This window comes from Filobasidium floriforme, assembly GCF_021052385.1.
Source record: "Filobasidium floriforme strain CBS 6241 chromosome Unknown HD553scaffold_13, whole genome shotgun sequence".
NCBI lineage: Eukaryota > Fungi > Basidiomycota > Tremellomycetes > Filobasidiales > Filobasidiaceae > Filobasidium > Filobasidium floriforme.
Genome location: NW_025763634.1, coordinates 498,613 through 525,304, shown reverse-complemented (window position 1 = coordinate 525,304; position 26,692 = coordinate 498,613). Strand labels below are relative to the sequence as shown.

General features: G+C 53.1%; 9 protein-coding genes across 9 annotated transcripts; 6 read left to right on the top strand and 3 right to left on the bottom strand.

Annotated features, from left to right (window-relative positions):
- The first annotated feature begins 1,592 nt into the window (after positions 1 to 1,592).
- HD553DRAFT_49537 (uncharacterized protein) lies at positions 1,593 to 3,202 on the top strand. The gene is made up of 2 exons (XM_046184268.1): positions 1,593 to 2,005; positions 2,090 to 3,202. The coding sequence occupies exons 1-2, from the start codon at positions 1,678 to 1,680 to the stop codon at positions 2,977 to 2,979; spliced, it is 1,218 nt and encodes a 405-aa protein (XP_046036025.1). The 5' UTR covers positions 1,593 to 1,677; the 3' UTR covers positions 2,980 to 3,202.
- Positions 3,203 to 3,341: 139 nt separating this feature from the next.
- HD553DRAFT_312827 (caffeine-induced death protein 2-domain-containing protein) lies at positions 3,342 to 4,656 on the top strand. Its single transcript, XM_046180147.1, has 6 exons — positions 3,342 to 3,587; positions 3,668 to 3,770; positions 3,837 to 3,886; positions 3,947 to 4,092; positions 4,170 to 4,230; positions 4,307 to 4,656. Exons 1-6 carry the CDS (start codon positions 3,440 to 3,442, stop codon positions 4,393 to 4,395), a joined length of 597 nt encoding a protein of 198 aa, XP_046036024.1. The 5' UTR covers positions 3,342 to 3,439; the 3' UTR covers positions 4,396 to 4,656.
- On the top strand, positions 4,657 to 7,876 carry HD553DRAFT_312824 (uncharacterized protein). The gene is made up of 14 exons (XM_046180146.1): positions 4,657 to 4,962; positions 5,036 to 5,062; positions 5,126 to 5,263; positions 5,338 to 5,572; positions 5,630 to 5,688; positions 5,752 to 5,790; positions 5,851 to 5,981; positions 6,043 to 6,318; positions 6,380 to 6,493; positions 6,559 to 6,615; positions 6,680 to 6,760; positions 6,827 to 7,037; positions 7,104 to 7,252; positions 7,339 to 7,876. The coding sequence occupies exons 1-14, from the start codon at positions 4,788 to 4,790 to the stop codon at positions 7,798 to 7,800; spliced, it is 2,154 nt and encodes a 717-aa protein (XP_046036023.1). The 5' UTR covers positions 4,657 to 4,787; the 3' UTR covers positions 7,801 to 7,876.
- Positions 7,877 to 8,114: 238 nt separating this feature from the next.
- Positions 8,115 to 10,022, top strand: HD553DRAFT_285436 (uncharacterized protein). Its single transcript, XM_046178228.1, has 3 exons — positions 8,115 to 8,344; positions 8,434 to 8,636; positions 8,712 to 10,022. The coding sequence occupies exons 2-3, from the start codon at positions 8,559 to 8,561 to the stop codon at positions 9,786 to 9,788; spliced, it is 1,155 nt and encodes a 384-aa protein (XP_046036022.1). The 5' UTR covers positions 8,115 to 8,344; positions 8,434 to 8,558; the 3' UTR covers positions 9,789 to 10,022.
- A 144-nt stretch (positions 10,023 to 10,166) lies between these two features.
- HD553DRAFT_312820 (CPSF A subunit region-domain-containing protein) lies at positions 10,167 to 15,828 on the top strand. The gene is made up of 20 exons (XM_046180145.1): positions 10,167 to 10,582; positions 10,650 to 10,799; positions 10,859 to 11,085; positions 11,158 to 11,891; positions 11,960 to 12,177; positions 12,241 to 12,399; positions 12,475 to 12,613; positions 12,680 to 12,855; positions 12,915 to 13,196; positions 13,252 to 13,458; positions 13,521 to 13,859; positions 13,928 to 14,120; positions 14,182 to 14,260; positions 14,325 to 14,457; positions 14,526 to 14,681; positions 14,746 to 14,892; positions 14,963 to 15,110; positions 15,181 to 15,321; positions 15,383 to 15,512; positions 15,588 to 15,828. The coding sequence occupies exons 1-20, from the start codon at positions 10,211 to 10,213 to the stop codon at positions 15,769 to 15,771; spliced, it is 4,314 nt and encodes a 1,437-aa protein (XP_046036021.1). The 5' UTR covers positions 10,167 to 10,210; the 3' UTR covers positions 15,772 to 15,828.
- A 244-nt stretch (positions 15,829 to 16,072) lies between these two features.
- On the bottom strand, positions 16,073 to 17,390 carry HD553DRAFT_342857 (uncharacterized protein; the record flags this gene model as incomplete). Its single annotated transcript, XM_046182804.1, has 3 exons — positions 16,073 to 16,607; positions 16,693 to 16,863; positions 16,969 to 17,390. The coding sequence occupies 3 exons, from the start codon at positions 17,388 to 17,390 to the stop codon at positions 16,073 to 16,075; spliced, it is 1,128 nt and encodes a 375-aa protein (XP_046036020.1).
- A 562-nt stretch (positions 17,391 to 17,952) lies between these two features.
- Positions 17,953 to 22,206, top strand: HD553DRAFT_312817 (putative malate dehydrogenase). The gene is made up of 20 exons (XM_046180144.1): positions 17,953 to 18,189; positions 18,335 to 18,427; positions 18,576 to 18,786; positions 18,949 to 19,031; positions 19,242 to 19,455; positions 19,545 to 19,704; positions 19,777 to 19,960; positions 20,045 to 20,087; positions 20,152 to 20,169; positions 20,242 to 20,326; positions 20,396 to 20,429; positions 20,497 to 20,585; positions 20,661 to 20,721; positions 20,792 to 20,934; positions 21,008 to 21,117; positions 21,185 to 21,227; positions 21,291 to 21,374; positions 21,446 to 21,474; positions 21,541 to 21,837; positions 21,906 to 22,206. The coding sequence occupies exons 2-20, from the start codon at positions 18,381 to 18,383 to the stop codon at positions 21,933 to 21,935; spliced, it is 1,965 nt and encodes a 654-aa protein (XP_046036019.1). The 5' UTR covers positions 17,953 to 18,189; positions 18,335 to 18,380; the 3' UTR covers positions 21,936 to 22,206.
- Positions 22,207 to 22,829: 623 nt separating this feature from the next.
- On the bottom strand, positions 22,830 to 24,331 carry HD553DRAFT_312813 (Snf7-domain-containing protein). The gene is made up of 6 exons (XM_046180143.1): positions 23,855 to 24,331; positions 23,598 to 23,775; positions 23,409 to 23,530; positions 23,193 to 23,345; positions 23,003 to 23,134; positions 22,830 to 22,941 (listed from the first exon to the last, which is right to left on the bottom strand). The coding sequence occupies exons 1-5, from the start codon at positions 23,966 to 23,968 to the stop codon at positions 23,048 to 23,050; spliced, it is 654 nt and encodes a 217-aa protein (XP_046036018.1). The 5' UTR covers positions 23,969 to 24,331; the 3' UTR covers positions 22,830 to 22,941; positions 23,003 to 23,047.
- Positions 24,309 to 25,928, bottom strand: HD553DRAFT_312812 (tryptophan synthase beta subunit-like PLP-dependent enzyme). Its single transcript, XM_046180142.1, has one exon. It carries the CDS (start codon positions 25,817 to 25,819, stop codon positions 24,488 to 24,490), a length of 1,332 nt encoding a protein of 443 aa, XP_046036017.1. The 5' UTR covers positions 25,820 to 25,928; the 3' UTR covers positions 24,309 to 24,487.
- Positions 25,929 to 26,692: the final 764 nt, after the last annotated feature.

The window sequence follows — 26,692 nt, the reverse complement described above, 5'->3', positions numbered from 1 at the left end:
CAGGCAATTCGAGGGACTAGTTAGACTGCATGTTGGGGCTATTGTAGCAGATCGTATTGCCCTATACAGTAGTAGTGGTCCAACGTGCTCGACAGCATATAGGAATACAGATTGATTTTCGACCGATCTACCCGCTACCCGCTACCACAACCCTTGCCAATTCAAACACTTCCCATATCTCCGGAAACAACGACCCGTGCAATCTTGATATCGAGGGGGAATACAGGAAACAAATTAATCTTTCGCCGTTTAACAATCACCCGGCCAGGAGCCAAATCTACGACTATCCACCGATAGTCTCCACTACCCGCCAACCCGTCCCGCTCTCAACAGGCTCTCTGGCAGAGCCACGAGACTGGTCGTCGTTATAATTACCATCCGACGCTGTCGACAATTTCCCACATCCTCGCACTCATTCGAACTCCTGATACCTATCGACCGGCTATACGTTGCGCATAGTCGTCATACACGTTCCACGCAGAGCCCGACGGAGGTCCTTGGGGTTTCATCAGTAACCGAGATCGATCAATCCCTGTAATCACTCGCCCTCCTTTGGCTGCACAACGATCCACCTCGTTACCGCAACCGAAACTCGGTAATCTCCCTCCTTTTCTATTTCGTCATCTCTCCCTGCCTTTCGGTTGGAGCCCTGCACCCTGTTTCACGTCGCTCGTAGAAGATCATCAATCCACCCAAAGGAGGGTCATCATCAGCCGCTTCAGACGCCGCCAGCCAACAACACAGCTGATCCAGCTGAAGGTCTGGTCTTACTTTCCGATAAGAACCTTGTTTTTGCAAAGTTTGCGACTCGCATCTTTGTTCGGGAGGATACGGGAGGGACCACGTCAGTTCTTGTATATAACTCGACGATAGACTATTGAACGCTTCCTCGCTCAAAGTGAGTCTTGCTATTGATAAAGAGAGGGCAAGGTGTTTTGGCTGGTAACAAGGCTGACCCTTCATCCACTTTAACAACAAAAGGGATCCGTCTAGGCAACTACCGCCGGTTCGCTGTGGATTCTCTCTTTCGGATCGTCTCTACGTAAGTGGACGACCCTTTAGCAAGTTCCGATCATCCTCTCCTACATTCGATTCTACCCTGGTCCTTGATCGGTCGTCGATGTCGGCCTTGATCATTGGTGATCGATCGAGCTCAGGTCGGCGACGTACTGCGTCCCGGTCTTTATCCGTCACGCGTGTTGTGAGGTCGAATCACACCTCCCTCGCTTTTTCGATTCGACCAAGGTACCAAGGCAATGATTACAATCACCGATTCCTGCAGCTCGAAAAAAAGAGAGTTATCGGATGATGAATTCCGGGCTGGTTCATTTGGGAAGATGGACGTCGGGTCGGGTTCTGTGGGCGACGGAGACATCATGGAGGATATGGACAGTCAGCTAGCGTTCCCGGTGACAGCCCCCTTGTGCTCGATGTCCGCACCGGAAAACCCGGTTGACGGGACCTTCTGCGACGTCACGGAGTCATCGACAAGAGCATCGGTTATCATCGAGCTCATAAGAGCAAGCAGATCTTGCTCCGGATCAGCGTTGCTTGGCTCACGACCACCTTGTAACTTCCTCGCTGATTTTCGACTGTTGCGCCGCCACAGACGTCAGAAGACCGACGTACTCGCCCTTTTCGTTGAACCGTTTTTGCACATAAAAAGGCTCGACTACGATGACCACCACTGCAACTCGTCGACCAGCTACTCTACCCCTTTCCTTATCCGAACCAGCCGTCACTGTCAACCGGTTCCCTTCACCGCCGCCCGTACCGATGCCGCCCTTTACCTTTCCTCTGGCCGACAGTAGCACGTCTCAACTGGCTGAACTCGACAGCAAACACTTTTCGTTCGTCAACGGGGATGCTCTGCCGAGACCTAGCGGCAGCAGGAGTAGTAGTAGGAAGAGCAGTATCAGTGGGGCGTGGGAGGAAGAGTCGTTGGCGACTCCAAAGATGCATATGAGGGTCAGCAGCAGGATCATTGTACCTGCCATAACGTTGAGTGAGTTCAGTCCGGGTCGATTTGAAACGAGGGTTCGAACACACGTGGCTGACTTCACTTCTCTTTGCGCTGTTTCCCTCGCAGCCCCTCCTCAAGCTCCCACCGCTTACCCTATCCTAAAATCATACTCGATCGACAACCCCTTCTTACCCAAGGAGACCTCCGGTCGACCTGCATTCCCTAGCCGACCGTCTCTTCTCAACTTTGCCACGTTCTCGCCCTCGAAACGGCTCCGACGTAAAACCTCTCGGCGCATGTCGGATGAGGAGGAGGCTGGAGAGACCGTCAACGAGTTGAGCTTGCCTAGGGTTCAAAAGCCCAAGCGCTCGTTCTCGTTGCCTTCCAGCATCAACACCGCACTGGACTGGGCGTTGTCCACGTCGACGTCCGCACCCAGCTCTCCGACCAAGCAGTACGCCAAGTCGGTGGCCGAATTGGAAAAGATCAAAAGCCAAGCTCCGGACAGTGGGTTCAGCCTTCCGCAAATCTTGCCGACTAGCACCTCGTCTTTGTTCTCCCCACCGCCCAGCTCCAACGGGGTGTTCTCGTTCAACAACCTACCTAGCCGGGAGAAAAAGGCCGTGCCGGCCTATACTGCTCGCCGTCGTGCCAACAAGTCGCCACTCGTCATCCTTCTCTTTCCCCTTCTGGTCGTCGCCCTGCACATCTATTTCTCGTTCGTCGACGTCCGGTTCATGCACCTTGGACACGACCTCGTCTTCGGAAGCCCTATGGCCCATCGACACACCTATGCCGAGGGCCTACATCTGGACATGCATGACGCTTGGGATCAGTTTGAAGAGAAGATCTCGTTCGCAAAGAGGGAATCTGCCGTCGTACCAGCACATGAAAACGACGCTTCGGATGAACCCGAGCTGGACGACCCCGAGAGCTCGACCGACAACGACAGCGATGTCATTGCCTTCTTGAGGAGCATGCAAGAAGCCGCCGATCGTAGTGTCGCCAGCTCTTAGTCGGTATCGGCGGGGAGGACTGAAGACAGCCCGACAAGGCTTCATGGACATTTCTCGTTTTGAGGAACTCTATAATAGACAACACGGACCATTAGCGAGCATTTCGCTTGAAACTCCCCAACCATTGTATCGAATAACCAACCTATAGAGACTGTTCTGTTGACGGACAATGTATTCGGTGTAGAGTGTATACAGTATCTTATGCTTTTCTACCAATTGCCGTAGATGGGTTGAGCTTGACCCGGTCTGAATCGAGGTCGGAAGCAGAGGTGATCAGCCGGGTGAACACGCGAGGAGACGGTTCGTCATCCATCGGCCATCGCCTTTCGAGCGATTCATACAACTTGCTCGATGGCGAATCTCTCGCTCTCGATGATAGATGAACAGATATCACAATCTTCTCACTGTCGTATAGAGCTATAAGATCCGCTGGAAGTGTAATCACTAGAACCGGAGTGACATGACCGACCACGCTTCAACATCCCAATCGATCGCCCCAGGATCTCTTCCTTTCGGCAGCGCGAGTGCATACGCCGATACGTTTCTCTCGCCTCCTCGTCAAGTCTCGGTTTCTCCAGCAACATGTTACAATCTCAGTCTGTTCAAGGGTGGGCAAATGTTTGGCGTCTCTGTCGATCACCGTCACTCAGGGAGCTGATCTCCAGACGCCTCCTTTGTTTCTGGATAGACTTGATGAAGCAGTACCGAAAGCTCGATGACACCATCGTGACCAAGCTGAACCGGGCAAACGCAGCGAGGAGAGACTCAAATAGGACAAGAGGAGTTGCCTCGTACGTACAAGTACGCTAGACTTCCCCCAATATCCTAGCGATGACTGATCATGGGCGCTGCGATAGAACGGACGGCCAGGAAGAGATGTGTCTAGCTTTATGGCAGGAGATGATCGGTCAGTTTATGCTCACACACGAGCGATCTAAGCATTGTGCTGAGAGATTTGGTTTTGTAGCCGGCTACGAAGCAAGACAAAAGCTTCTGACCTACTGCACTGGAGTCGTCGATGAGAACCTGAGTTCGAAAAGGAAAGCACATATCGAGGCTGTGGGCGTGACTAGGTCATCACCAGCCTTGGGACAATTCGAAGAGGAGGTTCTAGTGAGTGCGATGCTTGATGTCAGATCTAGGGTCGACACCGAGACTGATAAAAACAACCCATCCTTGTATCTAAATAGGCAAACCAGTTGCACACCGAGCAAAGCGTCGAAGCGATCATCCGTAAACGATCGTTAGAAGGTGGGCCTCTCTGCACTATATCCCGAACGGAACCGGCATTCTGACAGCCTTACGTGTATTTGCTTGACGTGTACAGCCTTCAAGTCCTCATGCAAGTTCTTCAAACCGCCTCCATCGGAAGAACGGGCTAGGGGTTGGTGGGAGGCGGCAAACCAGGCCAAGTAGGGTGATTATGGAGCAGTATGGCAATGGAGAGGCTCCAACCTGTATGATAGGTTGTCCATTGTGATTCTTTGCACACTATACTGTTTGGCATTACGACGTCGCGCTTCTGGCTGGAGCCCGCGCTTACCAGCGTTGTCGATCGTCGATCACTCGAGCAAAGGTGGAGGCAGGAGCATCCTTTCGCTGATGGGCCGTCGCATCAAAGGGTCAGGCATCCTGCTGCCAACAGGAAAGGGCTTTATCCTCCTGTCACGCCGTCTTCCCTATGTTTCCAGGCAGTGTATGGCCTGACTCAAAGCATATACATACATCCCACCTTCCCGTCTGGCGAGAAACAGCTCGCTGGAGAGCCGGGGATCGTTGATCCGGTCACAGCTCACAAAGTCAACAAAATGCGTTCGGCTCATCTCTTAGCGACCGGTGTGCTTTTGACAAGCCACGGACTTGGTGGTGCAGAGGCATTGGGATGGAGGGATAAGGGTCTGCATGCTACTGATGGAACGAGTGCTGAAGAAGCAGGATCTTTGCGATATCGTGAAAGAGACGACACGTCCATTACTGAGCTGGGTGAGTGGAGAGAGACATGGAGACGCTTTGGGTCAACCAGAGTCCATGCTGACCGTAGAACGCTGACTAGCAGTCGATCTCGGGGTAGTGAGGAGAAGTGGTACGTACCACTCTCTATACCAGCTGATCGAACTATCCATTGATCCGGCTCTGCTCCGTGTAGATCTGATGGAACAGTCTGAGGATACGGGAAATTACGACTGCCACAAGCAGATCAGACAGCGGATCCATCTCGCTTGTTCGGCCGATGCAGGAAAAGAGTCGGGAGTAAGCGGTTGGGATGAGGCGGAAAGAGCAGGAGGTGAGTTTACACGAAATAGTTCTCCGGTATTTAGCCGTATCATTGATCACGTTTCTGCTTCCCGGGTGTCATAGTCGCTATCGCTCTCACGCTCTGTTCTATCCAGTCAGCTCTGCAAAGTCCTCCCGTAGAGTGCGAACCTTGGTCGCCTTACTCGAGCAATCCAGGACCATCCGAAGCGCATTATACTAGGTCATCCAGGCGGGGCGAAACGGTAGCATCTTACAACGAGTTGGATGACCGATATGGAAGGCGAGGGTTCCCGGTAGACGATGGAGAGGGACGGGCGATGAGGGGGAGGTGTCTAGAGTGAGCGAGGTCATGATGATCAATAGCAAGCCGTACTGATACGTTGAGCTACTTCAGAGCTTTACACCGGAGTCCACAGGATTGGAGCAGCTACAATGGCTATCTCGCCGATGCGAGTAAGCGTAGTGATGCGACGTCAATACAAGCTTGTCACTGACAAATTGCGAACACTCTCTTAGCCAAACAATGCCATGCGCTGAAGGGGCAGCAAACTTTAGGTACGTTCAGTTAAATGGTGATTGAGAACCTTCGGCTACTGAAGTAGGAGACACCGATAGATATCGCCAATGAAATTTACCGCAACTCTACAATGGAAAAGTTGGCGCTTCTACAAATGCTCAAACAGCACGAGCTTGCGAGAAGGGATACGGAGAGTTCAGTCGAAGCGCGGTTGTCGGACAGGATCGAGGTATGTGAGCAGTCGCTTATTGCGCATTGGTTTCCCATCTGAAAGACTGGCTTCGTCGCAGACTCTCCGAGATATGGTCAGCAACATTGACAACGCAGGGGTCCGCCTAGACGACCAGCTTTCATGTCAAGAAACGAACATGAATGCGGGACTGGAAAGATTGGATGAAAGCGTGAAGCAAGCCCTGGCGCTGAAAGACGACTTTTGGTTCGATGTGCATTCACGATGGGAAGCGGTCCTTAGCGATTTACAAGGTAGACTGAGCGCCGTGATCAGGGAGACTGGAGAAAGGAGCTTGGACGAACTGAATATCGAGCTACACCATGCTTTGGGTGCCGTGAGTCAGCCTCTGTTCAACCAGAAATGTCAGGCTTAAGCTGAGCAATTTTTGAATATAGCACGGGACATCTTTGAAGGAACAAGAGAGAGCTCACGGACTCGCACTAGCCAATCACGCCACCAAGCTCGAGGAGCGGAGTTTGCGGGCATATGATATCGATGTTGCCAGGATGGTAGGTACGGACAGCTTGACCGAGTTGGAATGGGTATTGAGTATCACTTCCTGTCTTTGCGTCAGGACCTGGCGGAGGAACGATGGGACGCTCTGAGTATGGTCATACAATCTACCAGTCAGGTGAGCCTCATCCTGCGGTGGCAACGCGTGATCGCGGACGCTGACCGAAGATGCATACCTGCAGACCCTGGAGATAATCGCCGACAGATTGAACGATCTCGAGCCTGTTTTGAAGGAGACTATCTCGACCGCTGTAACAATCAAGGTAAGCTGCACATATCGCCCAGTCGTATATAACAAGTCTGAACCGCTACCTACGGCCTATCATCAGGAAGAATCCGTCGACCAGCTCCAACATAACAGACTGGTCGCTCAAGAGATCAGGTTGACTCTGCAGGGACAAGACGAGGCGGTCAAGGACGGTCGTCGAGCTTGGGAAGATTTGAAAGCCGGATTTACCGACGAGAGGATGGAGCTAGAACAGAGGAAAGAAGGGAGGATGCAGTGGGGATTCAAGGGAACATTTACGAATCTGGTACAAGGTGAGTCTTGTCACAGAGCAAAGGCCGATGGGCTATATCTGAGATACTGAACTCCGTCGCGATCAGTGGTTGCACCGGCATTTTCAACGATTCCTGCGATCCAGATCGTCTCGACCGTCTTCAACCGGTATCCCTTTATCTGCAACCTCCTTGGCGTCTTTTGGGCCTGCCTGTCTACTATCTTCGACGGGCTCTATTGGGTGTTCTGGATGACTGTAAGATCATGATCCGTTCTCGCCTCGAGCGACAACATGCTACGGCAGCTGACGGAATGTCAACGTCAATGTTAATATGCGAACAGACCTGGTCTTATATCCTGCTGAAGACGGGACTGTGGAAATTGATGAGGCTGGTTTACAAGCTCGGTTGGGATATTTACTCTGAATTACAGGGGCCGATCGAGGGAGAGGAACAAGGAAGGGGGATTGAGATCACCACGCCACCTAGAGGTGGTGTGAAATGGGCGTTACCGATGTCTCCCGATATCACGCCTAAACGCCCTGCCGGGAAGATCAACCGGGACCACGACGAAACCGACGAGAGCCAGGAGGTGATCCAGACCACTCATGGATACGTTGGAGCACTCGGTTTGATCATGGAGGACGACGACGACAACGACCCGTTCTTGGTGCGTTCTCAACCGCGTCAGACTCGCACTCGGGTCGGATCAAGGCCGACGGCCGGAGATGGCAGCAGGAAGAGAAGTTTAGGAGCACAAGTTGATAGGATGAAACGACGAGCTCAGAGCGAGCCTTTGTATTAGGTTCGAAGCGGGAGAGTTTAGGGGTCACACCGGTTCAGGGTCGGACGCACTACCGTATCGCATGCATGTCACTGTTGAGCAGGGTACGTGCAGAGGGCAGCGGGGAGTCGGTGGTTGAGTGAAAAGTCTACGACGCCACGCGGAATTGTCGGGGTCACCCTCGAATTAGGATCCGCTGTGTCCCTCTCCCTCCCCCTTCCCCCGCGCTGCTTGCCCTCCCCCTCCTCTCCCTCCCCCCTTTGTTGCAAACAGTTGTCTGGCTTTGATGGAGATTCCCCCTTTCGATCTCTCTTTTGATCTCGACTCTTGGCCCCCTGCAATCTTTCAACACACCTTCGACACTCGACCCCCGGACCATATCGACGACATCTCATTCTCTTCTTTACATCTCATCGGAATCTCTGTAGCTCTATCAGGCTTCAGCAAGCAACAAACAACAGTCCTTTCTCGAAACCACCCTCCTTTTTTGATCTGCGCTCTCCAGTTTCACAGCAAGGAGATTCGATTCCTTCACCGACACTACCCGATACACCTTTGATCATAGGTGAGTGACCTCGTCAACTAGGACTTCGAAGATTGTACTCAGACCACTTACAACCGGCTTGTCATCCGTTGAAATCGACTCGAAAACAGACCGCGTCATCAGAGCTCAACACAACAACAAATCGCACCCATCGAACTAGTCTTCCCGATATCGCCTTTCACATCTAAACGACCTCGTCAACCCACTACATAATCAAAGGAATACAGAAACAAGGATGAAGTTTGGACAGACCATCTCTCTGAGCGTCGTCGGCCTCTTGGCCGGTGGTTCGCAGGCTTACGCCCAGGCCTCGGTGAGTCGTGCGAGTAACAAGGGGTGTGGTCATCGACAATAGCTAATACATGATCGTCTTTGCCAACTTGTGCAGGACTCCTCCGCTTCGGCTTCGGCTTCCGTCACCTCGTCCGCTGCCGGTGCTGCCAGCACTGCCACGTCGGCCATGATCCCCGCTGGACTCAGCGCTGGATGCTCGAAATACCTCGACAGTCTCGACAAGCACGCCGGGTTCAAGCAATGTGTCGAGCCCCTGTACAACATTACCAGCAACTTCAACCCCTTGACCGGACTCAGCCTCGAGAATGTCACCACCTCGACCGTCACTTCCACCTTGACCCAGCTTTGTGCTTCGTCCACCAAGTGCGACGACAGCCAGTTGAGGAGCTACCTCGGTCAATTCTACTCGGCTTGTTCCGTCGAGTTGACCTCGACCGAAGCTGCCTACTCGGAGAGGATCAGGGAAATGTACGACTATCTGTACATTGTCAACCCCTTCCGTGCCGCCGTCTGCACCAAGGACAGTACTAGCCAGAAGTACTGTGTCCTGGAGATCGCTTCCCAGGCCGCTGCTGCTTCCGCTGCACCCAACGAGGCCGAGAACTCCACCTCGGTCGCGAACAGCACCACCAACGCTGTCAAGCTCAATTCGTTCGCCGCTACCGGTGCCGACCTGTTCGCCCCCGTCCTCGAGGCCGCTCAGAACTTGGTCATTTACAACCCCATCTCGGACCTCACCCGACGAATGTTCCCCCAGCTCTCCGCCCGAGCTCCCGGTGATGCCCAGACCTCGTACATGACCCCCAACGCGACCACCTACAGGTCCACCTCGCTTCCTTATCTCTTCCTCCAGGCCGACATGTCCTCCAAGCTCCTCTGCTCGACTTGCACCAAGTCGATCATGGCCGCCTACATCTCGTGGGAATCCCAGGTCCCCTACGCGCTCGGTCTCGGTTCATCCCCCATCTTGGGAGGACAACAGGACCTCTGGAGCGGGATCGGACAGACCTGTGGAGTCAACTTTACCGACTCCATCTCGGCCCAGGCTGGGGTGAGCAACACGACCGGAGCGACCGTCATGGGCGCCGCGAACAAGGTCGTCGTCGGACAGGGTCTCGTCTCGGGTGCCGTTTTGGCCGTCGTCGGAACCATCGTCGCTAGCATGCTCTAAAGCGTTTGCAATGAAGAGCGAGGGGAGTTGGAAAGCGGGAAGCGGGTCCGAACCGGTCGCCGACATTATTATAGCTATTATCAAACACCTAGCGTGTTCTTCTTCTCGTTTTGCAAAGTCTCGGTCGAGCACCCACCACTGCTGTTTTAAATTTTGTCTTTCCGATTGATATTTTGTTTCCTGTTTCATCTGCTACGCTGTGTCTATATCCACCGATCTATCATATTCGAGCGACCATGTTGAAAAACGCATCGTGTTGATGTTTGGGTCATGCGTTATGAAGTCGCTTGCGAATGTCCGGCTTGAAGCTTCAAGTGACCGCGGCATTCGAGACTTTCTATAGTAGTGCAACGTTCAGAAAGGTTTCGGAACTCGCATCAACGTTTAAAAGCTCATCAATAGCTCTGACTGATAGATTGGTAATGCAGGCGATTCACCAGCCTCTGATACCGGAGACGGGGATCCGACATAGCTTGTTCCTCGAGCACTTTACGCCTTCTACCATCTACCCTTACCCTCAACCGGCTTGGGTGAGACGGTACGGCCTTTCGAGCTCGGACGACCCCGATGGACCCCGGATCAAGATCACAGGGAATTTGATCGTCGCTGGAGGCTCTGAGCTCAGAGTTTTCGAGGTTAGGGAGGAACCGGTTTTGCTGGGCGAGCAGAATGGACAGGATTCAGGAGAACAGCTGGGTGGGCAGAATGAACGGATACAGGATGATCAGCAAATGGACGCAGATATTGGGGACGATGAGGGATTCAGAAATATGGCTACTTCAGGAGTGACAGAGGTACGCAGAGTCGGGCCAATACAATGGTAATCTGGATGCTCATATTTCTCAATGGCTGGACCTATAGAAAGCTCAGGGTAACCGCACCAGGCTGCAGTTACACTTGGTTTACCAGACCACACTACATGGCTCGGTGACCGGATTAGCGGGTATTCGGACGATGAGTAGTCTAGAGGATGGACTTGATAGGCTCTTGATCAGCTTCAGGGACGCCAAGGTGAGCTTTGAAGCTGAAGTCCACGCAGATGGCCGTCAAGCTGAAAGTAGCTGTCATAGCTGGCCCTGCTCGAATGGTCTCGTGGAGAGGTCGCCACAGTCTCCTTGCACACGTACGAACGTTGCCCTCAAGTGATGTACGGCGACGTCGATGCCCATCGACCGTTGTTACGGACGGATCCCAACAACAAGCTGGCAGCGTTATCTTTGCCCTCGAATGCCCTTGCGATGTTGCCGATCGTACAGGATCTCATGGATACCGAAGCTGCCGAGGCTGCTTATGGAAAGTGAGCCACGCTGTGTAGCCTCGATGGTTCTCCTATCAGACCTCTGACTCATCCTCCTAATGTTTTTTTCAGAGACGTTCCATATATGCCAAGCTTCGTGCTGCCACTCGAGGACATGTCAACATCTCTCTGTAATGTCAAGGACTTTTTATTCCTGCCCGGATTCAACAACCCAACTATCGCTTTCCTCTACGAACCGAAACCGACCTGGACAGGGAGGTTGCAAAGTCACAAGGATACCTATCACCTCGAGATTAGGACGCTGGACGTCCTATCGAAGACGTATGCCTCTTTGAGCAGTATCTCGGGACTACCATCGGACTGCCAATACATGCTTGCCTGTGCAACCTCGATAGGTGGTGTCATCGTCGTGACCTCGACAGCGATCATCCACGTGGACCAGAGCGGCCGACGAGTCGCTACGAGCGTCAACGGATGGTATGACATGATCACGGCTCTCCCAGCCGATCGTAGCGAGGAAGAGCGAAGAGTGGAGCTGGACGGATCAGGAGCTGTGTGGATGGACGACAAGAACCTCTTGTTGAGTTTACGTGGTGGAAACACTATGCAAATCAGACTCGAGTTGGAAGGGCGAGCCGTACACAAACTGTCGCTGCTGGGCCACAATGTCGGTAACATCACATCGTTGGCTGACATCATCAAGATCGGCAGCCGGGGAGTCTTTGTGGCATCAGTTGTCGGTGACTCTGAGCTCTATCAGATCGAGCTAGAGCAATACAAAGTAGAGGCCGCAGAGCAGCTTGACAGCAAGTCAGAAAATGATCTTGACATGGACCTAGATGAGGGTGAGCTGGTCCATTGATGAAATGCAAGGGATATGAGCTAACATCAAGCTTACCTGGACAACAACCAGATCTTTATGGCGAATCCACAATCAAGCAGGATATCAATGGCGCAAGACCCGAAGAGACTGCGACTCGCGCCCTGCTGCGACGGGATCATACGCTTCCTGGGTTTGGCTATGTGGTCGATGCATGCCTCGGCATGGATCGCAGTGAAGTGAACGAGGTCATTCCCGAGTTGGCCATGCTGCACGGGGGAGACAGTATCTCACGAGTGGACTTGTGCAGGGTATGTGAAGGTGAAAGGAGTGTAATAGACCTGCTCCTGACGCAGCTATTTTTCATGACTCAGCCGGGTCTTGGCCTTAAACGACGACGCAAACTAGCAGACACGATCGAATGTGCCGGTCTATGGTGCGTGCGAAGCCCGGGTATCAGGCCGTATGCACCTACCGGTGCCGCATTCCAGACGAGTGGACTGTTCTTGTCTGCAGAATCGGATTCTACCGAGGCAAGTCTTTCAACTTCGAGGCTTCGTCGATCCTTGATGTACCTGTTCTGCGCTAACGGCAGATCACCAAATCAGTTGCTGGCTTTACAATCTGAGGAGAACGGATTCGAACTTGTGAAGAAGTTTCCGGGAACGACGGTGGCGGCTGGTCCGATGTTCGGTGGAACGAGTTTCATTCGAGTTTCGCCTCAGAATATGACCCTGGTCAGCCAAGGTGATTCCAGCTGGCCCAAATGAATGGTGGATCTGAGATGTGCTGAAGCCCAACCTTGCCTGACAGACGGCGAGATACAGCAGACACACTGCGAAATTGAAGACGGCGATTTACTCAATTCAGCCTCCATTCTGGAGCCATATGTGGCTGTAAGAACAAATGCCGGACGTGTATCCGTGTTTCACGGGGAAGCATCCACCATGGAACTGAAACAGCTGTATCGCCCTCCGGATGGAGAACCGGTGAGCGACATTGCAATCTTCCAAGGTAGTCGACACAGCGTCTGACATTATGCCAGTAGCTGGAAGACGCTTTGGCTGTCTGCGTCATATCGGACGAATCAGGCGTATTCCGAACGTTTGATCCCAGCACAGGGAAGCAGACGGAGCCGAAATCTGCAAAAAGCCAGATGACAAACGCCAAGTCGGGCAATCGCATGCAGCTTACGTCGGAGCAACTCGCCAGGCTCCAGGAAGCAAAGCCGTCTATAAGCACGACAATCGAAAACGATCTGGAAGCTACAGTGGGGATCAACAGAGGCTCCCATTGGCTATGTGCCGTTACCAAGACTGGTCGTCTAGAGGTCGGTTGCTACGATGTCACCCGACGATAGCCTTGACTGATTTCGAGTCCCGTAGATCCGAACTTTACCAGAACTCGGTCTGGTATTCGCGTCTGATGGCATATTAGATGCGTCGATGGCTCTTTTGGACGATGCTCTTGACAAGGAAGACGCCCCGATGCACGCTATGGGTGTCAACAACGAAGAAGCCGATGAGGAGGACCTCGTCCAGGGAATCGCGTTTGCAACTCTGGGTCGCAATGGGACAAAGCCCCACCTCATGGTGAGTTGTGAACGGACTGAGATTCGAAAGGGGATTGCACGTTGACTCGAACCTTCAATCAGGTCATGCACAACAACGATCAATTAGCGATCTACGAAGCCACCCCTCGATTTACCCTCGAGAACCTTGGCACGGACATGTCCCGGAGGTCGCTTGCCGTTCGCTTCCGCAAGGTGCTCACTAAGGTCGTATCGCGCGGGCGATTGCCTCGACGATTGATCCCTCTGTCAATGTCAGACTTGTCGGGTGTGTTTGTGACGGGTTCTTCGCCCTTTTGGATCCTGGCGGACACCACAACCTCAGTCAAGACACTTCCCCATGGAGCGCCAGTACGGCATCTGTGCGATTTAGCCCCCGGCGGTCCCGCTTCAAGAGCCTCCTTCTTGGTGGCGGACGCCGAAGTAAGTACAGCTTCAGCTCGGCCGATCGTGAAGCGGAATTATTAGCTGACGCGAGCAAAACAATCTAGGGACTTCACGCCTTGATTCTGCCTAGCTCGTTGGACATAAGACCACCTTTGACCACCGAAAGAGTTCAGGCGGAAAGAAGCTACACTCACTTGGTCCACGACGTTAGGTCGAGCTGCTACATTGGCGCATCCGCTTTGACCGTCCCATATCAGCTGTACAGTGATGAGTGTGTCGTTATAGAAGACCCTGATGGTGAGTCTCTGCTGGGCGACATACTCGCAGCTGCTTGCTAAAGATTATCTACGCTCCGCAGCTCCTAACCTCACTCCACCGACGATCGAGCGGTCCACCTTGGAACTGTTTGATCCTCACACATGGGCAGTCGTTGATGGGTGAGACAGTGACACGTATCGCGTAATCTACAGAAAGACTTCTGACTGTTCAACCGTGACACAGGCACGAATTCGAGGAAAATGAAATTGTCCTTTGCGTCGAAAGCATGTTGCTCGGCGATCGCACCCGGAACGACAAGTTTTTGGTTGTCGGAACCAGTGTCAACCGAGGCGAAGACATGTCTGGCCGTGGAAAGGTCAGTCGAGGCACCGCGGCGTTTTCGTCAGCTGCGAGTACGCTGACCTAGTGAGATTGTATGCATAGACTTACGTGTTCGAGGTGGTGCAAGTCGTTGCCGCAGATGATCGACCGGATCGAGCGGACTGGGGGCTGCGTCTGATTTGTGAGGAAGAGGCCAAGGAGCCGGTGACTGCTATTGCCGGGATGGGGTCATACCTGATCGCGGCCGAGGGTCAAAAGGCGAGTTTCTCAGGCGTGACATGAGGACAACGGATGCCCTTGACTGACGTCAGATGTTTCACAGACCTTTGTCAAAGCGTTCGAGCGCGAGGAGCGGCTCGTACCGGTAGCCTTCCTGGATGTCAACGTATACGCGACCAGCATCAAGACATTGAAGAATCTGGTCTTGATCGGTGACATGGTCAAGAGCGTATGGTTTTGCGTTTTCCAGGTAAGTCTGCAAGCGCGGCTCTCAGACCTGGAAGAAACCGACTTATATCAACGAACCGTTGCCGTTGCAGGAATCACCGTACAAACTTGATATCATTGCGAGGGATTTCCAAGACGCTTCGATAGTGTCAGTGGATTTCTTGAGTGCAGAAGGCAGGACGTCATTCGTGGCGACGGATACAAGCGGTAACATGCGCGTATTAGAGTGGGACCCCGAGCGTGAGTAACTATTCAGAGACGTGTAATGCTGCTAGCTAATCTGACCAAATGGATGATCACTCGCTTTCAGAGGCTGGAAGTGTCGAGGGAGGAGACCGTCTCTTGCGACGAACGGAATATCACTGCGGAGCAGTCATAACCAAGACGTTGACGGTCGCTCGACGTCGTCCAAACGAGGACAAGTCGGCTACTCAATCACAAATCGCGCTCGGTAAGTCTAGGTCGTGGGACAGGTCTATGAGCACCACTGAGCCCAGACTGTCGATTTACAGCCAACGAATTCGGTGGCCTAAGCACATTGATCCCGAGCAAGGCCGCGCGATTCAAACGTTTGCAATTACTGCAAGGTCAACTCACCCGATCTGTTCAGCATGTTGCTGGTCTGAATCCGAAGGCGTACCGGTCAGTCCAACATGAAAACGGGGACGAGAGATATGCCGGCTAAACCTCGCTTCCCACGTGATGTCTCCCTCATAGCAACGTCTACAACCCGCTTGTCCCACGTCAACCGACCAAGACGATTCTGGACGGACAGCTCTTGTCGACGTACATCAACCTGCCCATCAGCCGTCAACGCGAGCTGGCGGAACCGATCGGGACCAACCGGGAGACGGTGCTGAACGACCTAGTTGATCTGAGCGGGTTTGGGGCATTTTTCTAGTGGAGTAGGCTGGCTGTAGGGTATGGCGTCGTTTACAATGAGATAACCATGTACAAGTTGGACCTTTCCTATCGCGTTGCAGTCTATCCACCCAACTGCTTGTCTCGCAGACGCTTCCAAGCTTGAATCTACCTCTAGCCCTCCCTTGATCTGACAATATTTCCCGCGGCAGTTCAGCAGTAACCTTGTGACGCTTTGACATATGCTCCTCATTCGTTCAATGAATATCTCAAGACAAGAGCTAGCTGACCCTGTCCGAAGTCTCCTCGTCCACCCGTTGACAATGGATGAGCTGCGGAATCTATCGTTGGCGCTCCTCGCCCTCGATAATTGGTTCACGAGACGAGGGTTTTACCCTGTCCCTTCCCAACCACAACTCGTCGGCGTTCGTCTTGAAGACCATCTCTACCAACCTCTTCGCCCTCTTCTTCACCTCTCCCTCGTCTACCGCCTGTACATCCGCTTCGCCCAGCGGTCGCGCGGCATACTCTTGACACCACCTGACAACCGTCCTAGCCCATCCGACCGTGTCGATCCCTTCAAACCGAGTATGCGGCCAATCTGAGCCCCATACCAATCGAGTGGGGTCGATCTGGAGGAGCTCGAAGAACATGTTCTTGAGGGCTGACATTCCGGGGTCGTTGTCGTTCTTGGTACCGTCGGTATTGGGAGGGACGATCCGGTACTGGCCAGAGATCTTCACGTAGACGTTCGATCCTGGCTGACGGTAGAGGGAGAGAAATGAAGAGTAGCCTGGGATCTCGTGTAGAGAATCAGAGTTGGGCACGGGAGTGGGAATGGAAGGGTGGGCAAAGTGGTCGATCACAACGGGCAACCTATCGAGGAGAAGGAAGATAAATGAAGTCGGACGATTAGTCGACAGTGACGTCATTGTCACGATCAACAACGACGAGAACCCACCCGAGCTCTTTCACCCAGTCCCAGCCCCCTTCTGCGAGAGGATCTAACATCCCCATACCCAGATAAACCTGCAAGACCCATCCATAAGGCTTCACGAGCTCGGCGTATTCCCGCAAGGTCTGGCGAAGGAGAGGCGCGGAGGGCGTAGAGCCTCGGGATTTCAGGTTGATACTGCAAGTATCGATGTGATTAGGTAGCCATAAGAGAGTGAAATGGAGGAGGTAAACTTACCATCAGAATAAATGAAAGTAACAGGAGGCACAGAGAAGGACTCACCGAACACCCCTCACTCCACGTTCATGGTACGTCTGCAACATCTCTCCGGAAGTGTTCTTGACATCGAGCTCGACCACCGCACATCCTCTCCAAGCTCCGACCGTATCATGGCTATCGCCCTCATCCTCTGATGCTCGAGGCATCTTGCCCAGCGCCTCGACACCCCCGATAGTGACCTCGTTATCGGTCCCATAGACGCTCGGCTGGACCACGCACATCCTCAGCCCTTTCCCGATCTTCTCCAGGACGTCGATGGCTTGAGGAATGGTCGCTTCAGGAGGAGTGTAAGGGAGGGAAGCGAGTTTCGATGCCGGCAACGCGTCGGGGGAGAAGATGTGCATGTGGGCGTCCCACGATGAAGCGGGGATCAGGGAGAGGGCAGAATCTGATCTGGAGCTTATGACGGGTTTTGAGCTGAACATATTGCGGTTATGTGCAAGATGCTGGGAGACAGTCGAAACCTGCGAGATCGCACGATAAAAAAGATACATCTGTCAGACAGATTGTAGGGCTCCAGGGCCGCGAGAAGCTCGTCTTGTGTGAACGTGGCTGACCTTGAACAGACGATTCGATGGGACCGCTCGGATGGAGATCCGAAACATGAGGGCTTGATAATGAAATCAAACAAGCTCTGTCCTATTGAATGTGATACGAGTCTGCTCCTGGTTGATTGTAGGTGCGTACTTTGACCGCATAGGTATCGAGAGGGAGGAGACGTCAAAGGGGAAGCTCGAGTACCCTTTGCCTTTCGGCGTTGGCCGTCCCCCGAGGATGATGATTAATCACGTGATGTACATCAGGCAGTGATGCCGTCACCCTCTCGTTACCCCTTTGGCTTCCGCATCAGTGCCGCCCGCGAGTCCCGGTCACTTGCGAAAAAAGCTTCCGGCTCTGCTCTCTCCCCTCCCTCCTCCTCCCCTTCGATTTCGAATTTCGCTGCACGAAGATGACCGAAGTTCGAAATCTGACCTCGTCGAGAAAAGCAAGAAATCGATAAAACACTCGTAGAAATGAACGATCGATAGGGAGGAGGGCATGTCGGGTCAGATCGCACTCAGTAGTAGCTGGGTCGTCTCGGGAGGGTTTTCATAGTGGATTAGAGCGTCTTGCCTACGTTTCCTTTCCCTTGTTTCGAAGAGCCACATTCCTCTCGTATCATCATAACGTTGCTGTTGCTGGTGCCGCTCACATTCCAGTAGTAGTGCAAGTGCCGCAAGCGAGGTAGGTCACGCGAAAGGATTCTCGTTCCCCCAAGCGTTCGAGGCTGGCTCACCCGTCTCTCTTTCCTCTATACTCTTCTACTATCTTCGTCGACAACCATATTTGCTACGTCAATACCACTATCGTTATCGACCTCGGCGATCAGACTCAGGCTCAGGAAGTAAAAGTTCGACGGTCTGGACCTTGGCGAGATGTTCGTTCAACGTTCCCGAAACGCAAGGGCGTTGGTGGGCCGTAGGTGAGTCGGACTTTTCGAGTTGCCCTCTCCGAGCATGCACACGACCACCTGCATGATCACTATCGGACGGAGGAGATCAGTATCATTGACCCGATCCGACATGATATCCATCTCATGCCCGACTCGACCCACCACCTCAATCACTCAGCCTACACACGACCCCCACCCCGCATTCCCCTACGACGACCCCCTCCTCTCAATCCCCCTACACCTCCGTCCTCTCCCGTGCAGGCCCGCTGTACGAACAGGAGCCCGCCGTAGCTTCCCGGTTGATCGCGAGCAGTCGGACGAAGAACTTGGTCCCCATCAAGACGAACATCAGGGGGACCGAGTTGTTGAACACGCCCAGGTTGAACAAGGTCAGTTACGATGCGCGGCGGTGCGAGTGATTGGTTCTCGATGCTGACACTTGGTTTCTTCTCATTCTGCTTGTGTATATCTACTCGACGTCTGCTTCACCTCTTTGCTCGGACTTTCCTCATGGCATCTCTCCTTGGGGTCGTGGTCGTCTCGCTTCTCAGGGCGCGGCGTTCACCAGGGAAGAACGAGCGATCTTTGGGTTGGAAGGGATGATCCCCTATGAGATTCACGACCTCACCAAACAGTCAGTCCATAAAGCAAAGGCCCGAGAAATGGGTTTCGGTGGGCTGACATGAACGAGATTACGTTTTCCCCCTATCTCTCAAACTATCATCGCATCTACCTCACCTCATCTTCTCGTCCACATCGATCAACCTAAAAATCGACTTCACTACCTTACCCGATTCATCTCCACCATCGCTCCACACTCCTCTTTACTTCGCACGCCTCGCAGGGTCGCTCGAGCCTACCACCAACTCCAAAAACAACCCACCGTCATCCTCAAGCACGCCTTTCTCGCTTCCATGCGTGATCAGAACCAGGTCCTCTTTTACCGTCTGATGCAGGATCACCTGAAAGAGTTGTTGGGAATCCTCTACACGCCCGGTGCGGCCGAGGCGGTCATGGGGTACAGTTATCTGTTCAGGCGGCCTTTGGGTTGTTTCATCGTGAGTACCCCGAATCTGGAAAGAGGAATACGCATCGATCCAATTTGATTCTGGCAGCTGATGTTGACTACGCCTCCGGCCGCACGCAGAGCTTCCCCAACCAAGACGGCATGAGGGCTCAGTTGGAAGCCCACGTGGAATCGTTGGAGAAACAGGCCGATTTGACGGCCCTCGCTGAGCGGGCGGATTCGTCCAGTCTGATCGATCTCATCGTCGTGACCGATAGCGAAGCCGTCCTCGGAATCGGTGGTACGTCCCGCGACTCCTCGTCCCTCACTTTATGTCTTCTTTTCCGCTAACCCACTCGCGACAACCGTACAGACCAAGGTGTCGGTGGTATCACCATCTCCCTCTCCAAGGCCGCCCTGTACACTCTCGGAGCCGGTATCCAGCCCAACCGAATCCTCCCCGTCGTACTCGACCCGGGTACCGATAACCATATCCAGTTCTCGGACCCGTTGTACCTCGGATGGAAGCGGGGTAGAGTCAGGGGAAAGCTTTACGAGTGGGTCCGATGTCGATGTCTATTCACGGGAACGGGTGTGTCGGGCAGGGCTAACGAACTTTTGGTTTTGCGCGCACTTTTTAGCAAATTCGTCGACAAGTTCATTCAGCACTGCCGAGAGCTCTTCGTAAGTCCGGCCGATCTCCCACTCAGATTACGCGACGAACTGATCGTGCCTCTTTTCATTCCAGCCCAACGCCTTGATCCACGTTAGTAGTACCTCCGGAACATGCTCACCAAGACATACCCACGGACTGACGTCGAAAGATTGTTTCCGATAGTTCGAGGACTTTGGTCTGCAGAACGCTCAGCGATTGTTGGACAAATACAAGGATGTCATTCCCTGTTTCAACGATGATATCGAGGGTGAGTCGCGAGTACAAAGCGACTATGAGTGACAAGTTGGCTGAAATTTGTGCCTCGTTCGAATTTTAGGAACCGGTGCCGTTGCCTTGGCCGCTCTACTTTCGTAAGCGCATCTTGTTCTCAGATCGTTGTAGATGGTCGTACTAACTGCTGCCCCTTCTCACCCGCAGTGCCGTCGGTGTTACCAAGTCCAAGTTGAGCGAACAGCGAATCGTTGTCTACGGTGCTGGTAGCGCTGGTATGGGTATCGCCGATCAGAGTGAGTCTGAGCGCAGGTTCACTGCTCAACTGTCATCAGAGCTAGTTCGCTGATTGGATGGAGTGGTTCACGCAGTCCGTGATGGAATGATGCTTCTTGAGGGTATCACTAAGGAGGAGGCCAACAAGCGATTCTGGTGAGTGGTTCGCCGCTGGATATCTCGCGATTCAAGAAACTGCGACTGAGGCTACTGCGTATCATTCTAGGTGTATTGACCGAAACGGTCTCTTGGTCGAATCCATGGGCAACTCGCTTCGACACGCCCAGCTCTCCTACGCTCGACCGGATGAGGAGTGTGTCGGCTGGGACACTGAGAACCCCGACCAGAAGGGTTACTACCTGCAGGATGGTGAGTTGATGCCAGTCGCTCAGCTCTACTCAGGGCATATGCTCAAGAAAAGACGCTATTGCCCGTCTTGCAGTCATTCACAATGTCAAGCCTACCATCTTGATCGGAACTTCTACCCATGCCCGAGCGTTTACTGAGGATATCGTCAAGGAGATGGCGAAGCACGTCGAGAGGCCCATCATCGTGAGTGCGCAGTGTCATGAACTGCCAGCGACATTGTGATCGTCTTACACGGTCGTTTCCCTTTCAGTTCCCGTTGTCCAACCCGACTGCGCTTGCCGAGTGTGATCCTTGTGAGCGTCGATCTGTGACAAGCTTGCCAAGTGCCATCGCTTATATCGTGTTCACGTTCGCAGCCGATGCAAACACCTGGACCGAAGGTCGTGCCTTGTTGGCCACCGGTTCGCCTTTCCCTCCTTGCGAGTACAACGGCAAGACCTGTGAGTCGGCACTAAGAGGTGTCCAATTCTGGCTTCCGGAATCGACTGCTCATAACATATGAGTCACACAGACATTCCCGCCCAAAACAACAACGCCTTGGTGAGCTTCGTTCCTTGTCATCCACTCTGAGACCAGGGTGCTGACCTTACCTTCCGATGCCTTCAGATCTACCCGGGTCTCGGTCTTGGAACAATCCTCTCCCGAGCGAGAACGATCTCGCCTGGCATGTTTATGGCCGGTATCCAGGCCCTCGCCAACCTGGCACCCGCCCTGCACGATCCCAACGCGTCTTTGCTTCCCGATCTTGCCGAGGTCAGGGAGGTCTCGGTCCACGTTGCCGCTGCCATTGTCAGGCAGGCATGCAAGGAGGGACGAACGCGAGATGAGACGGTGCTGAAGGTCGTGAACGGTCAGCTTGGAGAGGGATTGGAGGAGTTTATCCGGGGCTCGATGTGGGATCCTGTAAGTGAAAGCGAAACTTGAATCCATTACCGAGAATGTTTGAATTGACGCATCGTTTATATCTGCAGGTCTACCGTCCTCTGGAATTGATCGATTAGATGCCGGCGTTTCAGTCAAGACTGTAGTAGATTATTAGATACCGGAACATGAATCTTGTTTCTTCTCGCCAGCGAGACAACGCTCGGGATCGGGTGTCTAATAGTCTTGCTTTCAAGGATGATATAGTAGCCCTTGCTGATGAGCACCTCGAGGAAGAAGCTTTGATGTCGAAACGCGGCTTACCATAGGACTACCGGCCGCTGTGTAAATTACTTGATGTGCAGTTTTGAGCACCGGAGATCCGCGCCAGCTATTTGACCTAAACAAGAGCCAATTGAAGACAAGACCTCCGTGAACCTTTGCTGCCTTACCATAGACGGTATATATATGCGTCTGAGGCTTGGGGAAGCACCAGTAGTCCCAGCCGATGAAGAAGAGAAATGGTTGGCGGTTAACTGGGCCCAATTCGAGCCCTGGTTCTATTGCAAGAACCAGATCACAAACCCCTTCCTGCCTCTCAAGGATGTAGCGAAAGCGGATCTCAAGGCCATCTATAGATGGATGCGTCAAGCTGAGAAGGCGGGGGTCGAGTCGTCGGGCAGGGAAGCCGAGGAAGAGCCCGGCCAAGTGGGTGATGAGCAGGAGGAGGAGGTTCGAGACGACGGAAACGAGAATGCTGGCAACGGAAACATTGGGGTTTCAATAAGGGATAGCAGGCATATATTGCGGGGATGAACAGTACCAATCTGATATAGAGCGATTTGCTGTCGTAGTGGTAGCTATGATATCAATAGTAGTAATCAGACTGGATTTCCGGAGATGTGAGATGGTGATCGACTGTCTTGTTGCCGTACTGAACAGGTTGACAATGCGTCTTAGATGAATCAACAACGGAACTCAATTCCCAGTGACCGTGGAAGATCTCCTACAAAGCTACCCCAAGCGGTTGACAATGACAGTCTAGGAGTGACCGATGAAGTTTTAGGTTGTTGACAACGACAGGGTGTCAGCTCTGAGCGTGAGAAAGGGCTCATACTGAATGGCATGGTATATCTGGACAGGGACCTATAGGTACAAGTGGGCTGTTTTGTCCCGGTCAACTCGAACATCGTGTTATACAACATACTCTATCTCCTTTACTTTATGACTTGTTTGCTCCTGCACTCTCGTCTCAACCAGCGAGGAGGTCATGCAGCTCTTTCTGCATACGCTGCATCTCGGCTTCCGTGTTGACATCCTCTTCGGCTTCTTTCTGGGCCTGTTGGGGTCGTACTCAGCACCCCGATCGAATTGCGTGGTACCTGGCCCGCACTTACAGGTAGGTCCGCTCCCACAGCTCCTGCCTGACCGAGCTTGCCATCCGTTAGATCGAACAAGACCTTCTCTACCTCTGCATCGGCCTCCTCCTCAAGTTCGTCGTCGTCTAGCGCTTCCATCGTATCGTCCATCATCTCTTCGATGATTCCGGACTGGTATGGGTGGCTCCAGGTCAGTCTCACGTCGTACACCGACAGAGATCGACCAAGGCTCACCTTCATCATCTCCATCTGCATTTCCCTCATCGTTGCGCTCAACTGTGGCAGCTGGACCAACTGGTTGCTAACTTTCATTATCTCTGTCGACTTTTGAAAAGCCCCTGTCACCTTGACCATAGCTATTCGAGTGCGCACGCCTGTCAACTTCCCCGTTACCGATGCTCAGTACAGACGAATAACACTCACATGCCTGATGCTGCATCTGCATCTGTATGCTCCCCAGCCGAGCCTTGCTCATCGTCAACCGGTTCTTCTGCTTGTTCGTGCGTACGACCTCTTTGGCGAGCAACCGGGCCGACTTGACGTCGTTCTTCTTGGCAAGCTGCTTCAAGGATTGTCTAGCCTTTGTTGTTGCTAGATCGAGCTGTAATACATGTATTTGGAATCTGAACATAAGCTTCATGGTGTTCGTGTCACGGCCCCGTCGTCATCAGTAAACGGACCTGTCTGATCTCCTTGTCCAGCTGCCTTTGTTCCGTCCGCAGCTTCCGATCCCACTCTTTCAGCCTCTCCTCTGGCGTCGGGCCGTATATGTATCTGTTGATGCTTTTGAGCATAGTATCGACTGCTCTCTTGCCAGCGGAGTAGCGGGAGAAAGGGGTAGAAGAGTCGTTTCAAGAGAGGTTGACGGGATTCGGCTAGGAGCTCGCCCCAGTGCACCGTTTGAGAGAGCCTTGAAATTCCGAGTTGAACCTTTGGGATGAATGCAATACCAGTGTGGATGTATCAAGAGCAAGCTAAGTTCTCCCGAGCCGTCTGTCTCGAAGAAGAGGGTTGTAACGATGCGATGCGATGCCTGGATGATGGATGAATGAATGGATCGAGTCTCCAAGGCCGACGGCGCAAGATCCGACATGGCCCGCGCCGATCAGCTAGAATCAGAAGATCAGAGACCATCCGCAGCAAACGCGATGAATCGGAAAATACAGCTGCTTCACGATTTACATCCTGGATGTGCCAACTACAGGAGGATTATAGTTGTATGCATGACTCCCATGCGAAAGTCTGGATGCGTTCATCTATCTCCCTAAGCATGCTATACCTCTATCATATACATCGACCTCGAAATGGGCAGCCTAGATAGCCTGGCCATCAATCTCTATCCTTCCTGCCCCTTCTTGCAAGCCATAACTCTTCTCATACTTTTCGAGCATCACCTGGTCGATCTTACTTCCCCCACAAGCGATCAGCACGATGTTCTTCCTGCCCTCCGGTCTTGGCAAGGACCCCACCAACTTGGACAGTAAGCGTTCGGGCTGATAAGCCGGCGTCAGGGCCGCTCCGCAGGCGATCTCGACCATGATCTGATGATCTCGGTTGATCTGCCATGTTGCGGATCCGGAGATGGCGTCCTCGACAACCACACCGGCAAAGTACTTGCCATGCCGAGTCGAGGATTCCGCCTCCATCTGCGAGCCAGAGCCAGACCCGGAGGTCGCAATCGAGGAATCGTCAAGCGTTCCGTATCGAGCGTATTTCCTCGCCAGCTTCAACGTAAGAGCCGAGCATTTCCTGGCTCCCATGGATGTGGCGAGAGAAGTGATGGCAGGGAGAATGATATGTGCGTCGGCGTTCCCGATCGGATCGTCATGATAAGCGTTCATCGACTGGCTGAATCCATCCGCCCCAAAGTCCTGTACACCGACGAGTTTTGGACTGTGGACCGGCCCGCCTGATGACAGAGATTGAGACTGCCTTCTCGAGATGCCTCGCAGGATACCCGCCAAGAATCCGCCTCCCCCAACAGCGGAAACAATCATGTCTGGGACCGCCGCTGATCCTTTATCTTTGCTAGCCTGACTTGACTCGGCTACCTGTTGGTAGATCTCCTCGACGATACTGGAATGACCATCAACCAGGTCGTCTCCTTCAAAGGGGTGTATGTACACGGCCCCATCCTCGGCTTCTACAGCTTTCCGAGCCGCTTGATCACAGGTATCCCATACAGGACCGGCTACGATCACTTCGGCCTTGAGACCCCTGAGAGTCTCCTTGACAGCCTCTTCGCAGGTCTCTGGCACGTACACGCTGCACCTCACGCCCAAGCTCTTCGCAGCGGTCGCAGCGGCCAATCCAGCGTTCCCTCCACTGGAACATATCAAATGTGCCGAAGAACCATATCGCTCGACGGCGACTTTACAGACCCTCCCGATCCCCCTGATCTTGAACGACCCGGAAGGCTGAAGTGCATCCAGTTTGAGGAAGATGTTGTGACCAGTCTTCTCGGAGAGTGTCTCGGAATATACGAGCGGAGTGACGATATGTAGAGAAGATGGGGATGAAATCTCGGCGGCCTGGACTGCCTGTTCGTAGTTGGACAGCGAGGAGGAAGTCTTGTCCGAATCGAGATTGGGGTTGGGAGCAGACGACCGCGTTTGGCCTTCCAGGCTTGCTTGAAGTGTGTCCATTTTGTAGATCAAACCAAATGAAGACCTGGTATTGCGAATCAGATGAATAAGTGGGAAATATTCGACTGAGGACAGATTTTATATAGTCCGTGAAGGTTGCGACAAAAGGTATACCCCAGGTCTAGAGAAATTGTCTGACTCGCTGGTTGCTGCTCCCCTCCCACGGACGGACATGTCCGAAAGGAACTTGCTCGCAACCAGGATGGTGGCGTTCCACAGATGAAGCGGTCTCGAGGAAGCGCGATGATTTTACGATGCTAAGATCGATCTATCGCAGAGTCATAACATGGCTGCTTTGATATCTCAGATTTATCAGTGATTCACAGGGAAAGGAGACTGAAGTCGCAGCGCGTACCACTCCGTGACCGGTCGCCGCTTACCATCTCGCAGCGCGTTGTCCAGCCTCTATCCAGCAGGGAAATATCTTCGCTGCTCGCCTGGTAACTCTCTCCCTACATCGATACAACCAGATGGCTCGGGATGTCTATATATCGATAAGAGTTCGAATACCCTTGGCGGTTCGAGCTCGCAAGCAGGCGAGCGCGATGATAGCGGCTGCATGACATTGTACATGTACGAGCACAGCAAGACAAGCAGAGCGAAGACTAGCCACGACACTGACTGAACTCGCTGCCGTGTGTCACTTGCAGGCTAAGAAGTTAGATGATTCTGATGTCAAAAGCTAGATGAAAGAGTTTACCGAGATCAGTCAGGATTTTCTCTCGCTTCGCGATGATAGCATCGCCCTGTAATTCGCAAGGACGACACAATCTCACTTCCCACCAAGCGTTTTTCATGGCTATCGTCACCTTTCACTCGTCAAGGACGCTTGCGTTGATCTACACATTACTGCAAATCGCGAGCACATCTATG

Coding starts and splice junctions, on each gene's coding strand:
- HD553DRAFT_312824 (XM_046180146.1), top strand. CDS start 4,788: ATGCGTTCGGCTCATCTCTTAGCGACCGGTGTGCTTTTGACAAGCCAC. Junction 4,963..5,035: donor CACGTCCATTACTGAGCTGG/GTGAGTGGAGAG, acceptor GCTGACTAGCAG/TCGATCTCGGGGTAGTGAGG. Junction 5,573..5,629: donor ATGAGGGGGAGGTGTCTAGA/GTGAGCGAGGTC, acceptor GAGCTACTTCAG/AGCTTTACACCGGAGTCCAC.
- HD553DRAFT_312813 (XM_046180143.1), bottom strand. CDS start 23,968: ATGCTCAAAAGCATCAACAGATACATATACGGCCCGACGCCAGAGGAG. Junction 23,531..23,597: donor GCAGATGCAGCATCAGGCAT/GTGAGTGTTATT, acceptor GCACTCGAATAG/CTATGGTCAAGGTGACAGGG. Junction 23,346..23,408: donor TGCAGATGGAGATGATGAAG/GTGAGCCTTGGT, acceptor CACCCATACCAG/TCCGGAATCATCGAAGAGAT.
- HD553DRAFT_312820 (XM_046180145.1), top strand. CDS start 10,211: ATGCAGGCGATTCACCAGCCTCTGATACCGGAGACGGGGATCCGACAT. Junction 12,400..12,474: donor CAGAATCGGATTCTACCGAG/GCAAGTCTTTCA, acceptor TCACCAAATCAG/TTGCTGGCTTTACAATCTGA. Junction 14,682..14,745: donor TCGCGGCCGAGGGTCAAAAG/GCGAGTTTCTCA, acceptor GATGTTTCACAG/ACCTTTGTCAAAGCGTTCGA.
- HD553DRAFT_49537 (XM_046184268.1), top strand. CDS start 1,678: ATGACCACCACTGCAACTCGTCGACCAGCTACTCTACCCCTTTCCTTA. Junction 2,006..2,089: donor TGTACCTGCCATAACGTTGA/GTGAGTTCAGTC, acceptor TTTCCCTCGCAG/CCCCTCCTCAAGCTCCCACC.
- HD553DRAFT_312817 (XM_046180144.1), top strand. CDS start 18,381: ATGTTCGTTCAACGTTCCCGAAACGCAAGGGCGTTGGTGGGCCGTAG. Junction 19,705..19,776: donor AGCCGTCCTCGGAATCGGTG/GTACGTCCCGCG, acceptor ACAACCGTACAG/ACCAAGGTGTCGGTGGTATC. Junction 21,475..21,540: donor CCCAAAACAACAACGCCTTG/GTGAGCTTCGTT, acceptor CGATGCCTTCAG/ATCTACCCGGGTCTCGGTCT.
- HD553DRAFT_285436 (XM_046178228.1), top strand. CDS start 8,559: ATGAAGTTTGGACAGACCATCTCTCTGAGCGTCGTCGGCCTCTTGGCC. Junction 8,637..8,711: donor AGGCTTACGCCCAGGCCTCG/GTGAGTCGTGCG, acceptor CAACTTGTGCAG/GACTCCTCCGCTTCGGCTTC.
- HD553DRAFT_312812 (XM_046180142.1), bottom strand. CDS start 25,819: ATGGACACACTTCAAGCAAGCCTGGAAGGCCAAACGCGGTCGTCTGCT.
- HD553DRAFT_312827 (XM_046180147.1), top strand. CDS start 3,440: ATGACCGACCACGCTTCAACATCCCAATCGATCGCCCCAGGATCTCTT. Junction 3,771..3,836: donor AGGACAAGAGGAGTTGCCTC/GTACGTACAAGT, acceptor GCGCTGCGATAG/AACGGACGGCCAGGAAGAGA. Junction 3,887..3,946: donor TTTATGGCAGGAGATGATCG/GTCAGTTTATGC, acceptor TTGGTTTTGTAG/CCGGCTACGAAGCAAGACAA.